General features: G+C 35.6%; 1 protein-coding gene across 1 annotated transcript in view; it reads right to left on the reverse strand.

Annotated features, from left to right (window-relative positions):
* Positions 1 to 432: 432 nt before the first annotated feature.
* cwo (transcription factor cwo) overlaps positions 433 to 14790 on the reverse strand; it is a 56741-nt gene continuing 42383 nt past the window's right edge. The window contains exons 6-7 of the mRNA XM_089099819.1: positions 8180 to 8453; positions 433 to 2329 (exon numbers count right to left, since the gene is read on the reverse strand). Coding sequence (XP_088955945.1) covers positions 1594 to 2329; positions 8180 to 8453 — 1010 coding nt within the window. The 3' untranslated portion in view covers positions 433 to 1593. The remainder of the gene's footprint in view (positions 2330 to 8179; positions 8454 to 14790) is intronic.

Genomic DNA, 14790 nt, shown 5'->3' on the forward strand with positions numbered 1-14790 from the left:
AGCTAAGTAAGTCATTAAACCATTGAATACCAAATAGTCTTTCAGAAGATAATTTGACTAGCTTTATTCTAAGTGTATCTAGCTTAAATTACTGATCTAAATAGACTTATTTAAATCAGGCAAGCCAATTGAATAATTAAAACAATTGAAAATTTGATAGTTTTTCAAGAGGCAACTTAATATACTTCACTAAATGTACTTTACTAAAAGTACACTGAAACACACTTAGGTACACAAAAACAAAAGAGAACACAAAGAAACCTGAATAAGTTTTGCTTTGTGATTACGCGTTGCATTCAGAAACAGCAACTCCGTTTTTTCTTCCTTTAGTAGAAATAATTAACTTGGCAACACGGCTGCTCAAATGCATTCTCTACCCTTGGCAATTTGTTTCCAGATAACAATGTCTATCCATAAACAGATGCAACCCTATAATCACAGATATAATGTAATTGATTAAAATAACAGCGATATAAAATTTGGACAATTAAAACCAATTTGAACAGTGGCAAACTTCTCCAACTAGGAAACATATTATTCACCATAGTGATTTTTACTTTAAAAAAACCATGAGATTTTCTTTTGAAGCAATTATTAAAATAATAATCTCTTAAGGAGATACGTAACCCAGAGCACGATTAGTACTGCAATACTAAGATTTCTAGGTCACAACCTAGGAACAGGACCGTGAATAAGGGGGACGGACATCCCAATACCTGCGCCTTAAAGAGTATTAGTGCAAGATTTGTTTTCTTTTCTTTTGAGTGTAAAATGACATAACGACTTTTTTTTTAATTAAAATGGCTTCTAATTGATTTTTTTATGATTCTTTCTAATAGGTCAAAAGAAAGCTAAAAGTCTGAGAAACTTTACACAAACAGCATACAACCCCAGAATATAATTGCATGATACGGCCAAGAAGATGTTGCATTCAATTATTTGCTACCAACATAAAGGGCCAATAAATTGCCACATCATGCCACATTCATTTGTATTCGTGACAAGGCCGTACCCAGGATTTTCTTCGAAGGGGGTTTTACTAAAAAGAAGGGGGGTTTTACACAAAAGAATCTCAAAAAAGCATACAAAATATGTTTATCTCCATTTTTGTTACGTTTTTACGAGTCAGACAAACATTTCGGGGGGAGGGGGTTCAAACCCCCTACCCCCCTGGATACGGCCTTGATTCGTGAATAAATTAAAAAGGAGAGGAGGGGAGGGTAGCTTGAAGACAAAATGTCTGGGTTAAATAATAGACACCTGGAGAAAGGGCTTTGACCAAGACTAGGCAAGGCAATGTTTCGTAATTACGGAAAACTTAAGAAGTTAGCCTTTTAGTCTATAAGACGAACTTTTCCTGCACACAGAGGGCGCATAAACTGGGTGAGGTTCTCTTTTTTTACAAAAGCTTTCACAATATTATTCTGTGTGCAGAATGATATTCTACACACAGAATATAACACATCTGTGTGCACACAGAATATAACACATATGTGTTATGTATAATATAACACATTAAACAGCTGAGACACTTGCCACAGTTAGATATGATAGATAACACTTTTTTAAAGCTAATAAGTACTGTAATAAAGTTTAGGTTCTCCTAGCATTGGCCATCAGGAAGCTCCATCTAGACGGATCTGCACTACTAGGAGGTTCAGTTCTTAGATTTCTTCTCGAAACAGTTTGCTCCTCAATTATGGCAGGATTATCACACCTACTTTTCACATTTTGTTTATAGCGATACAAATCACTTTCGTCCCTTTCTTCCCATTGTCTTGGATGAGAAGTTGGTTCAACGTACAAAGGGTGTAATCTAGGATCAGGATACAGGGTCTCTTGTGACGACAAAGGCTTTTTTGTCGTTGGTTCTCTGAAAATAACTGGGTTCCGCATTGGGATACATTTTGACGGCATTGAAAAGTTCACAGAGATATTGATTTGATGCAAGAGAGACGATGATTGTGTAATATCTGGAAGCAGTGGCTCGACTAAAGCAAGTTCAATAGACATGGGGACATAGAATGTTCCCTTGGGGTGCAAAACAAAGATCGGTAAACTCTCTTGTTCATACTGTGGCTCTTGTTTTTGCCAAGTAGTTAGTTCGGCAGCAGATGAATTCTCGAAAGAGTTTGTATTATTCATGGGATGGTCATAATGTTTTAACGAGCCCTTAGACACAGAACGATAGGCAGGTTGTTGGTCAACTTCTATTTTCGTCTGCCATGCATTTTGAATACATACTGATCTTTTATCATCCTTTGAAAGACGTGGGCGCTTAATATCGTTGGAATCTGAATTCTGACTGCTAGTACGAGGAGATGTAGGCCTAAAAAAAACACTGAGATAAGTATTACCAAACAGTTATATCACAACATACCAAAGAAAATAAGAAATAACGGCATTTGCCAATGAAAATCAGCAAACACAGTACGTAAAGTTTTCCCTTCAGTTTTTAGTTAGAAACAACTTGCAATAGTCACCCTCTTGCTGTGTCGATTAATGATGCATGAGAAACAGCTAAAAGTTCTTGGATTCAACTTTCCTTTTTTTTTTTTTTTTACTAGCTCAGTCGGTTTCCAATAACTGTTCGTCTTCTTTTTTTTTTCAGGTGTTCTTTTCTTTATAAAATTTTCGTGTTACATGGAATTATATTTTTTTTTCATCTTATATTTTCTACATAAGTCATCTATTTTTTTCCGGATGTGAACTCCTCCCCCTCCCAAACAAATTATTTTTCCCGAAACTGATACTTTTGCATTAAACTTAAAATGCTTAGGACAGGGGTTCGAGTCCTGGTGTACCTACCGATTTTAGAAAAACTCGAATTAAACCTCGTCATAAGAAAGGTAAGAGTGAGGGCGGGAATTATAGAGGCATTAGCTTAGTTTCTGTAGGAAACAAATTACTTAGCATGAAGATACTTTTTAGGTTTAGAGATGCTGTTGATAAAATTTTAAGAGAGGAACAGTGCGATTTTAGAAGAGAGGATGCGTCAACTAAATTTTCAAAAAGCAGAACGGTACCAGCGCAACGCAGGCGAAAGATTTTTTATTTATTTTTTTTTTTCAGTTAAGAAACTGATCATAAGATACGATTTTGAAAATTGCAAGCATCTGTAAGGTAGGGACTTTTTAGTGTTTCATACATTTTGGGATGAAAAAAAAAAAAGGCTTTATTAAAACTAATTGGGAATGATGACAATGATAATCAACGCTGAAGAAAGCAAAAAAAAAAAAAACTGAAACTATTTGGCTCCATTTTCAATAACCTAAGTTGGGAAAGCAAAAAAAAAAAAAAAAATCAAAATCAAATAAAAGAACAAGGCGTACGAAAGAACGAAGAGGATAAAAAAAGAAGAAACAAAAATACAAAACGACGATCTGGATAATTTTCAGCCAGCGAACAACAAAACAAAGCAGACATTTCGGCAAGGACCTCCGCCAAGTCGTCCACCAGTGGTCAAAATATTATATATAAAAAGACAAAAAAAAGTATTTCAAATATTCAAGATTATAAAAAAACATTGAAGAAAAAAAAAACAGAAAAAATAAGCCACTTTATACATATAATGCAAGCAAAAGTAAAGGTTGACTGAAAGTCAAACCATGAATGAAACGACCATTCAGATACTATATTGGGCACTCATTCTATCAATGGCTGCAGATGTAGCCAGTCTATTGATCCGTTTTGTATAAACATTACAAGTTCATTCTTTTTTTTATGATGAGAAGGGATGTATGTTGAAACTGTCTTTGTTAGATTATCATAAATACAATTAATAAAATATCTTCAATTTAGTATAAAATACATTTAATTGGGAAAGGCTTTCAGAGAAAATAATCAAAGGGTTGTTCCACATTTTGCAATGAAGAAGTGAAGAACTACGGAGCCAAATTAATGAGTCAAAAATCTTTCCCCGGTTAAATCAAAGCGTACAAAAAGTATCAAGAGTATCAGGACTAAAATACATCGGGTATTGTAAGTGAAAATATTATCAATAGATCTGCTTCAATACTTCTGTTTTGATTTTTCTTTTTGTCTGACCTTTCCAAGTAAACCAAGAGTTTGCAGGAAGCCTCCCAACCCCATCCTTTTTGCATTCCTGGTATCGGTGCTTCACCTTAGGTAAGAATAAACGAGCCGAGGATACTTAAGCATACACCCAAGCCTGTGTTCTTAAAAAAAAAGAAAATACAGGAAACTTGATCTTAAAATCTGTCAAGTCTTGCGATTCGAACCGTGGACCTCCACATAACTATGAGCTATAACAATAAAGTTTGCGGAGTAATGCTTTAAAAATTGTTGATTTTTTTTATAATTAAACATGGCATCCTCCAAAGTACACCCCCCCCCGAGCTATAATGCACTTCTCCATTTGCATTTCTCATCTTCGGAGTATTCGCGAAATTATTTCTGTGTCACCCCTGACAAAGCCTCTAAAGTTGATTCTTTAACAGCCTCCAAAGTCTGAAAATGGAGCCCTTTTAAATTTTCGCTAAATCTTGTGAATAAGAAAATCAGAGGGGATTAAACATGACGAGTAGGAGAAGGTGGGTCTAAGATTTGTTGTGGCCGTTTTAACTAAAAACTGCTTAACAATGATGGCTGAATGCCCACGACCAATCTTACCACAAATCGGATCTCTTTCAGCAAATCTTTTCACGCCGACTTTTCGTTACTCCCACGTTGTAAGCAGAATTAACTGTCTGACGTTAAAAAACCCATTCTTAGAACACAATTACAAAACCATAAGCATAGCCTTGATTTTCGATCTTGACATCCTGGCTTTTTTTGGTCCGTGGCTAATCTGCTTTTTCTCATTTCATGATCTTCTTCTTAGTCTAAGGATTGTACTTGTCATCTCAAGCAAAGACACTGTCACTGCAACCCTCGCCCTAAACATTCGACGGGAATCAGGAATTAGGAGGGGCTCATTACATTAAAATTTTAGAGTAATAGTGCCCTTTTTAAGTCAAGTGATTGAAGGGCACCCCCCCCCTCCATCATTTCATCAAAAACAGCCAATAAGAATTTTGAGATAACTATTTTGTTCTGCATAATTGAAATGGGTCAAGTAATTTTGTCTTTGGTGATGACACCCCCCCTCCACAACTCTCAGGTTAAGGGTTGTAAGCAAGGGTCCTCAGGGCAAGGATTATGTTCTCAAGGATTTCGGAGTTTTCCCCCAATTTTTGAAGGAATTTCATCGAAACTCGTTGCTATTAAAGTCAATATCACTCTTCATCGTCATAATAGCAAAACACACGTGCACAAAAACAGAGCTACACTCAAAATGGTGTTGTTAAGACAGCTGAAAATTAATTGCGCGTCTGCGTGAAATGTAAACAAAGACTGCGTCAATACTATAACTCCTCTAGTGTTGCAATCGCCTTCACAAAAAAATGAGTCCGCGAATTTTATTGTCAAACCTCGTATTCTGGGTCTTATTAGCAGCAGTAGTTGCAGTATCATGACTGCAACTACTGCTGCTTCTCAAAATTCTTAGTCATGTAATTTTTAATGGACCCGCTGTATTTTTCAATTTCATTCAAATGGGATTTGGTCAAGAAGCGAATTAGGAATTCATACGACTTCTGGGTCTTATTAGCAGCAGTAGTTGCAGTATCATGACTGCAACTACTGCTGCTTCTCAAAATTCTTAGTCATGTAATTTTTAATGGACCCGCTGTATTTTTCAATTTCATTCAAATGGGATTTGGTCAAGAAGCGAATTAGGAATTCATACGACTTCTGGGTCTTATTAGCAGCAGTAGTTGCAGTATCATGACTACAACTACTGCTGCTTCTCAAAATTCTTAGTCATGTAATTTTTAATGGACCCGCTGTATTTTTCAATTTCATTCAAATGGGATTTGGTCAAGAAGCGAATTAGGAATTCATACGACTTCTGGGTCTTATTAGCAGCAGTAGTTGCAGTATCATGACTGCAACTACTGCTGCTTCTCAAAATTCTTAGTCATGTAATTTTTAATGGACCCGCTGTATTTTTCAATTTCATTCAAATGGGATTTGGTCAAGAAGCGAATTAGGAATTCATACGACTTAGCTGCATCCACAGTTAGTTTCAAAGATTAAGTCGTTAAAGTTTCATTAAAGCTTATTAATAAAAGAAAAGTTAGCAAGAAAAGAGTCAACCTTGTCCTTCAAAGGCTTATTGATGTTACAGGTTTTCTCAGTCACGAATAGCATAAAGTTCTGATAATTAATATTATTGGTTTATAACCTATCAAGAAAAACAAAATATGAAAGACTGAAAACCGAAGAAAAAGAGGAAAAACGAATATACCTCAACAAAACGTTATAAAGTCACACTTCTCCGCAAATTAGTAGATTTATTTATGTCGGCGCTGGATTTTATAATTCGTTAATCAACGCCTAGAAATAACGTAGTAATATGGTGCTTCTTGGATTTGGTGCTATTTTTGCTCCACATGGATAAAATGATAAAGATCCTCAAGAGCCATTAATGGCGCATATGGCACCAATATTTATTGACGTTTCAGTTGCAGAGTCTTTTTTACAGGGACAGGCACAAAGCCTGTCACCCAGCCTTGCAGCAGATGGGAACTCCGAGGCCCATATTGCCAAGCCGAGATTGGTCCACTGCGCTACCAGAAGTAAACTCGTTTAAGGGTTGCTAGGTCATATGGTTAGAGCATCATTCCAATAATTGTAGAACATGAAGAGAAGCAAAAGGAACTTCAAAAAGAAGCAAGAGCCACCATATGACGGCTCAGCCCCGTCTCCTTTTTTTACTTTTTCATGACAAATTATCTGGCTGATCATCATAACCTATTTTAAGGATTTTTCCTACTTTTATGCTACTATTAATCGATGCTGAAACAAGTAATTACAATACATTTTTCTGTGTATCTTTTACAGCATGTTTCGCAGCGCCAAGGACATTAAGCACTCGATATACAACTGTGCCTCGAGCTTGGTTGAATCATTAGATATTAAAAGAACAGTCAAATCTCAGCTTCAAGAAATCAACATACGGCTTAGATGGAAAACCCTTCCAGAGAGTGGATTTTAGATGAATTTTAAAGCATAAAGGTTTTTTACAATACTCTTTTTTGGCCGTTCCCTCCTTCAGGTAATCAGAGCAATTGGAGTTTTTAAGAACTTTTTAAGCAGATGTCTTGTCTTGAAAAATGGTGCAACGGTGCTCGGAAGGAGGTAAACAAATGAACTTGTAAGTAACTGTCGTAGACGCCAGATCGATCCTTATTTTTAAGGGTACGAATTGGTCTTTCAAATCTACACCCTGAAACAGTAACAGTAGCTCGGTGACAGCACTAACAGTAACAGTAGCACCCTGAAACACCCTGAAACAGTAGCTCGGTTCTGGATCATTTAGAGTAGTAGCAAGTGAGTGCCAAACAGTCCAGCGTGAAACAGTCAGTCATGACAGTGACAGTGACTCTGATAATCCGATAAACAGGAATTTCCTAACTGTAATGAAGTAAAACTTATGTTATTAGTGTTTGGTTTAGAAGAGGACATACACTAGACCGTTACCTATTTTTGTACAAACTTTAAAACATTACAGGTAGCCTAGGGTAGGAGTAAAAGTATTAGGTTGAAAACGACCTTTGAGATCCATATTAGGGCTGTCTGGGTAATTATGACTAGGGATAATGCCAAAAATTCTTCCTTCATTATTTTTTCCTATCAGAAAAACCCTGTGTAATTGATTTTAAAATTTACTTTCATATTTCTAATGATTTTTGAGCCTTGTACTTTCCATATTCTAATGCTTTACTATCCGTTTGCAAGTTTTTGGTTGTTATTCTGCCGCCCTATGGTTTTAACATTTTTCATTTTCGATACCTGATAATTCGATAGCAAAATTTTACCATTTTGACATCTGAGATTCAGTTTTATCCATGTATCAAAGTACTTTTTGAAATTTTCTTTAGACTGAAAATACATCGTAAATTGGTTGAAAAAAGAGCCCATCTCCTATTTTCTTTTCAAACAAGTTTGGATTATTCAAACTAATAATTAACTTTTTAAAATACAATTAACTTAAAATTCAATTTAACAAAAAAAGTATGCTTAACTGATGATCAAGTAAACTAAACAAGATCAATTAAACGTCTGTTATCCACAATTAACCAAGTCGATGTAATGAAATATCAGTTTATCTTACCTGAGATCATTATCAGCGCCAACGTCAGCAACAAACCTTTGCTTTATATTATTTTTGAACTTGTACGCTCCATATTCTGAAGATGAACTGAATGGGCTTGTTGGTGGGGTTTGTCGTCCGTCAAACAGCCTAGGTGGACCATAATCCACGTTGTCGTTATAACTATAATTGTGGCATTCTTCCAAACTTTTTCTAGTTAATACTCCATTTTCTTCCGGAATTCTTCGATCTGGAAGAGTTCGCTTCGCCTTAGGCCTGCAGAAGGCTTCATAATCTATAAAAAACATTACAAAATGACAAAATTGTGGCTTGAAGCTGCATCTTCATCTAGTTATTTTCAACAACATCGTTTTGTTGGACAATTAATTTGAGAGTAGGACAAATTACTTATCGGTAAATTTGAAGATAATTCGGCTACAATTGAAGCGATTGATCTTTACTTCCGTTCAGTAAATTATTTTGGGTTCACTTTTTCGCCAGCTAAAAAAGATCTTTGCTTTTAGTGTGCCAAGTCTAATATACTGTGTAAATGTTGCTTACGAATTATCTTATTGCTTGCGCTACTATTTTTTTTACGTTGTTTACGTTATTTTCGTAAATGTGATAGGTACCGCCATAAATAAACCTTTCGTAAGTAAAAGGTAAATTCAAAACGATTATTTTTATTTAACAAGCCTTGTGACAAACCTTTGTGCTGTAAGTAGTAAGTACATATTGAATTTGGGGACTTTACGTTCCCTGGCAGCTTTCCAGTGCATGTACCTATGGATCTGGTTTGGTGGGTATAATCTGGTTTGGTGACTTACCAGGGTCAGTCACCTATTGCTACGAGCGGTACATGCCTTACCAGACGGGTTTCTAAGGCAACACCCACGTTTTGGAACTAGGAGCGAGATTGTAGGTTGCAATCTGACTGGTTTCGTTTCACGGGTGCATTAATAGAACGACTAATGTTTTTGAAAAGGGTAATTACTTCTAAGTTCAATAACCAAGTTAAACTTCCGATGGTTAAGAAAGCGTAACGGGTAATTAAAGTATGAGGAATGGGATGCTATAATTAGAATGGTTTTAAGTTGAAAATTGTGACGTAAAAATAACTCTATTCGCGAATTTTTTGCGAAAAGATATTTGTGTGAAGGTATTGCGTTGGTTAAGAAAGCGTAACGGGTAATTAAAGTATGAGGAATGGGATGCTATAATTAGAATGGTTTTAAGTTGAAAATTGTGACGTAAAAATAACTATTTGCGAATTTTTTGCGAAAAGGTATTTGCGTAAAGGTATTGCGTTGGTTAAGAATGCCTCACGGGTAATTAAAGAATGAGGAATGGGATGCATGCATCAACAATACAAAGAATATGCTCAGATACTTAATAGATTTGACGCCTAAAAGAGACATTGGTAAAAGGTATTCAATAGCTTAATTGAAAAGTAACGATAGAATGACATTGTGACTTGACCTAGCTTTACCTCCCCGATATGGTCTGTATGATACACAAGTAACGTTTGAAATGTATTGCCAATTTAAAAAGAAATGCCTAGAATGGATTTTGAGGGGGTTGGGTTGCTTGAAGGGTTGAGTTGCACGATGGTTCAGTTGAAGGGGGTACAGTTACACGGGGGTTTACTTAAATTGGGTTGAGTTGCACGAGGGTTCAGTTAAAGGGGGTACAGTTACACGGGGGTTTAGTTAAATTGGGTGGAGTTGCACGAGGGTTCAGTAGCACGAGGGTTCAGTAACATGGGGATTCGGTTGTACAGGGTTTCGGTTATACAGGGATTCAGTTACATGGAGGGTTCAGTTGCACGAGGGGGGATTTGCGAATTGGAGGAGATGGGGTGATAGTGTACTGTATAATACACAAGTGATGTTTTGGAGAGTATTGTCAATTTAAAATAGTTTAGAAATAAAAAAAAAATTTAACAAGAAATGGCTGAAGTGTTTTGAGGGAGATGGGATTGCATGGAGGGTTGAGCTGCACGAGGGTTCAGTTAAAGGGGGTACAGTTACACGGGGGTTTAGTTAAATTGGGTTGAGTTGCACGGGGGTTCAGTAGCATGAGAGTTCAGTAGCACGGGGGGTCAGTTGTACAGAGTTTCGGTTATACAGGGGTTCAGTTACATGGAGGGTTCAGTTGCACGAGGGTTCAGTTAAAGGGGGGAGAGTTACACGGGGGTTTAGTTAAATTGGGTCGAGTTGCACGAGGGTTCAGTAGCACGAGGGTTCAGTAGCACGGGGGTTCAGTTGTACAGGGTTTCGGTTATACAGGGGTTCAGTTACATGTTCAATTTTTTTTTCAGTGTAATTGTATTTAGTGAATATAATGCTAACAAGGGGAATTAAGTTTTGAGGGGGATGTAAAAATGGTACTTATTTAATATCCCGGTAAACATACGACTAGAAATGCTTCAGGAGAAATAGACTATTGCTTCTTTCTGAACTAATCAATATTCCTTGACAAATATTTTTCTATTTTTACTGTGTTGCTATTATTCAAAACATTGCATTTTATATGCCACATGAAACTAGCGAATAATTATCGTGGCTTCTTAGGTGTTCAATTTTTTTTTTCAGTGTAATTAATAACATGAAAAAATGATGAAATTTAGATTTGGCTAAGCTCTATTTTTACTACTTAATATGAAGTGGGGGGGGGGTGAGGGCAAGTATTCAGTTAAAATAAAGCTAGGAAGGGGGAAATTAAGTTTTGAGTGAGGTGTAAAAATGCTACTTATTTAATACCCCGGTAAACATTTGACTTGAAATGCTTCAGGAGAAATAGACTATTGCTTCTTTCTGAACTGTCTGGGGAGTGGGTGGAGGCAATTATTTAGTGAAAATAATGCTAAAAAGGGGGAAATCAAGTTTTGAGGGGGGTGTAAAAATGGTACTTATTTAATATCTCGGTAAACATACAACTAGAAATGCTTCAGGAGAAATAGACTATTGCTTCTTTCTGAACTAATCAATATTCCTTGACAAATATTTTTTTATTTTTACTGTATTGCTATTATTCAAAACATTACATTGTCTATGCCACATCAAACTAGCGAATAATTATCGTGGCTTTTTAGGTGTTCAATTTTTTTTTTTCAGTGTAATTAATAACATAAAAAAATGATGAAATTTAGATTTGGCTAAGCTCTATTTTGACTACTTTATATGAAGTGAGGGGGTGGGGGCAAGTATTCAGTTAAAATAAAGCTAGGAAGCGGGAAATTAAGTTTTGAGGGAGGTGTAAAAATGCTACTTATTTAATACCCCGGTAAACATTTGACTTGAAATGCTTACCAAAGAGTATTTATATTCTTGTCACTTTTCGTTCCCCCAATTTTTCAAAGCGGGTGTTTACAACTAAGGGGGAAACCGGCCCGACCAAAGAGTATTTATATTCTTGTCACTTTTCGTTCCCACAATTATTCAAAGCGGGTGTTTTCAACTTAGTGGAAACTGGCAAGACCAAAGAGTATTTATATTGTTGTCACTTATCTTTCCCCCAATTTTTCAAAGTGGGTGTTTACAACTAAGAGGAATGGCAGAAGGATGTATTAGCGATGTTATAGTGGAGGGCGAGTTGCTAGCGAAAAGCCCGTGTGGATGAGTTGAAATAAAAATTTTAACAAGAAATGACTGAAGTGTTTTGGGGGATATGGGTTGATTGGCAGAAGAATGTATTAGCGAAGTTATAGTGGAGGGTGAGTTGCTAGCGAAAACTCCGTGTGGATTAGTTTAAATAAAAAATGTTAACACGACTTGGCCTAAAAGATCTTTGGGGAGAGAGTGTGATTGTCAGAAGTGCTTAGTAGTTATGTTATAGCTGAGAGCAAGTTGCTAAAAAATAATCTCAGCTAATAAGGGTTTTTGACCGTAAACTCTTGTTTTTTGTAAGAAATTAAGGAAAATACAATTCGGTGGTTCATAGGTGAAACTTAAGTCCAGGTATGGATCGAAAAATAAACTATTACTGTAGAATCTGAGCTAATAAGGGTTTTTGACCGTAAACTCTAGTTTCCTGTAAGAAAATTATGGAAAATACAATTCTCTCGTTCAAATGTGAAACTTAGGTCCATTCTCTGGTTCAAATGTGGAAAAACCCGTGTGGATGAGTTGAAATAAAAATTTGTTAACAAGAAATGACTGAAAAGTGTTTTGGATGAGATGGGTTGATTGGTAGAAGGATGTATTAGCGTAGTTATAGTGGAGGGCGAGTTGCTAGAGAAAAAACCGTGTGTATGAGTTGAAATAAAAAATTTTAAAAAGAAATGGCTGAAAAGTGTTTTGGGGGAGATGGGTTGATTGGCAGAAGAATGTATTAGCAAAGTTAAAGTGGAGGGCGAGTTGCTAGCGTATAATCTAAGCTAATAAGGGTTTTTGACCGTAAACTCTAGTTTTTTTGTAAGAAAATTATGGAAAATACAATTCATTCGTTCATAGGTGAAACTTAAGTCCAGGTATGGATCGAAAAATAAACTATATCTGTAGAATCTGAGCTTATAAGGGTTTTTGACCATAAACTCTAGTTTCCTGTAAGAAAATTATTGAAATACCATTTTGTAGTTAAAATGTGAAACTTAGGTAATTTCTCTGGTTCAAATGTGAAACTTAAGTCCTAGTTTTGGATATTCATAATTAATAAGGACTGATGGCTCTAGTTTCATATTTTTTTTTCATAAAAACAAACTATTTTTTTTTAAGCTTCTAAATTATTAAACCTTTTTTTTTTTTGTACTTATCTTAAAATGACAAAACAGGCTTACGACTCAAACAATTGTACTCTGTGATTGGTCAGAGACACAATGTGGCTTTCCCACTGGTATTCTATTTCCGGATATTGTCACTACCTAGTCTATTGTATGTATTAAATCAGTATTGTTTACGCAGTGGTACAATAAACACATAAGTCATATCTTTAAAAAAAGTGAAGATGGATCTTTTTGATAAAGTGTGTTCACATGTCAATGTTATTGTAGCATTGAATGCTGACAAGGAGAAGTATTTAAACTATGAAACAAGTAAAAATGGTAGCACTATTGGAAATGTATGTGTGCATTGTCATGACAGTAAGGAATTTAATTTAACTTTGGACATTTTGAATCTGTTCCATAAAATAGTTCACCATGTTCTCTCTTGATATTGTAGTTATTGTCTTCTCTTAGTTCATAATCAGTAGAATAATCATTATTCCATTTTGAATCATACACAATTTTTACTGGTGTCTCATGAACAGGCTCAATATGCTTTTCGTCTTTGCTATTATTTGATTCATTGACTGTTTGATGAATGCCAGTAACGTTTGCTGGTGCTTTGTTTTTCATCGTTTCATCTTTATATTCCATAGTGATATTTTCTGACAATCCCCATTTTATTTTTCTGGCAATTTCACTGTCTATTATCACAATATTTTTACACAGGTAACAGTTTCGGCACGTAGAAAAGATATGGTTTACGATATTAGTAGCAGAGTAGGCCTTTCTTTTCCTCTTTGCTTTCATTTGAATGCGAATACCTAAATGCCGACGAAAGGTTCTATCAATAGGTAGCATGTTACCTATAGCACTAGCATGAAGATACCCCTCTTCATCAATTATTATTTTTATGTTGGCATTCTCTTTGAGTACTAACATCTCTGGAAATGATACTTTCGCATATCCACCATTTGTATAATTGAATTTTTTTTGGTATTCCAAAGAAATTTAATTCCAAAGTGTCATGACAACGCACGCATACGTTTCCGATAGTGCTACCACTTGTACTTGTTTCATAGTTCAAATACTTCTCCTTGTCAGCATTCAATGCTACAATAACACTAGCATGTGAACACATTTCTAATGGGGGGTCATCCACATGTTCAATATACACTTCATCTTTGCTATTATTTGGTTCATTAATTGTTTGATTAATGGTAGTGACGTTTGCTGGTACTTTTTTTTTCATCGATTCATCTTTATATTCATTAGTGGTATTTTCTCCCAATGACCTTTTTATTTTTCGTGCAATTTAACTGTCTATTACAACATTATTTTTACAAAGGTAACAGTTTCGACACGTCGACAAGATATGATTTATGATATTAGTAGAAGAGTATGCATGTCTTCTTTTGATCTTCCGTTGAATGCTAATACCCGAAAGTTGACGATGGGGTGCAACAAGAGGTAGCATGTTACCACAAGCACTGGCAAGAAGATGTCCCTCTTCATCAACTATTATTTTTATGTTGGCATTTTCTTTGAGTGCTATAATCTCTGGATATCTCGCTCTTGCATATCCACCATAAGAAGAGTTGATTTTTTTGGTACTCCAAAGAAATTAAATTCCTTACTGTCATGACAATGCACACATACATTTCCAATAGTGCTACCATTTTTACTTCTTTCATAGTTTAAAAACTTCTCCTTGTCAGCATTATATGCTACAATAACATTGACATGTGAACACACTTTATTAAAATGCTCCATCTTCACTTTTTTAAAAGATATGACTTATGTGTTTATCGTTCCACTGCGTAAAAAATACTGATTTAATACATGCAATAGACTAGGTAGTGTCAATATCTGGACATAGAATACCAGTGGGAAAGCCAGCTTGTGTCTCTGACCAATCACAGAGTACAAT

This window comes from Artemia sp. Qi Xiang Cuo, chromosome 14 (assembly GCF_049724085.1).
Source record: "Artemia sp. Qi Xiang Cuo chromosome 14, ASM4972408v1, whole genome shotgun sequence".
NCBI lineage: Eukaryota > Metazoa > Arthropoda > Branchiopoda > Anostraca > Artemiidae > Artemia > Artemia sp. Qi Xiang Cuo.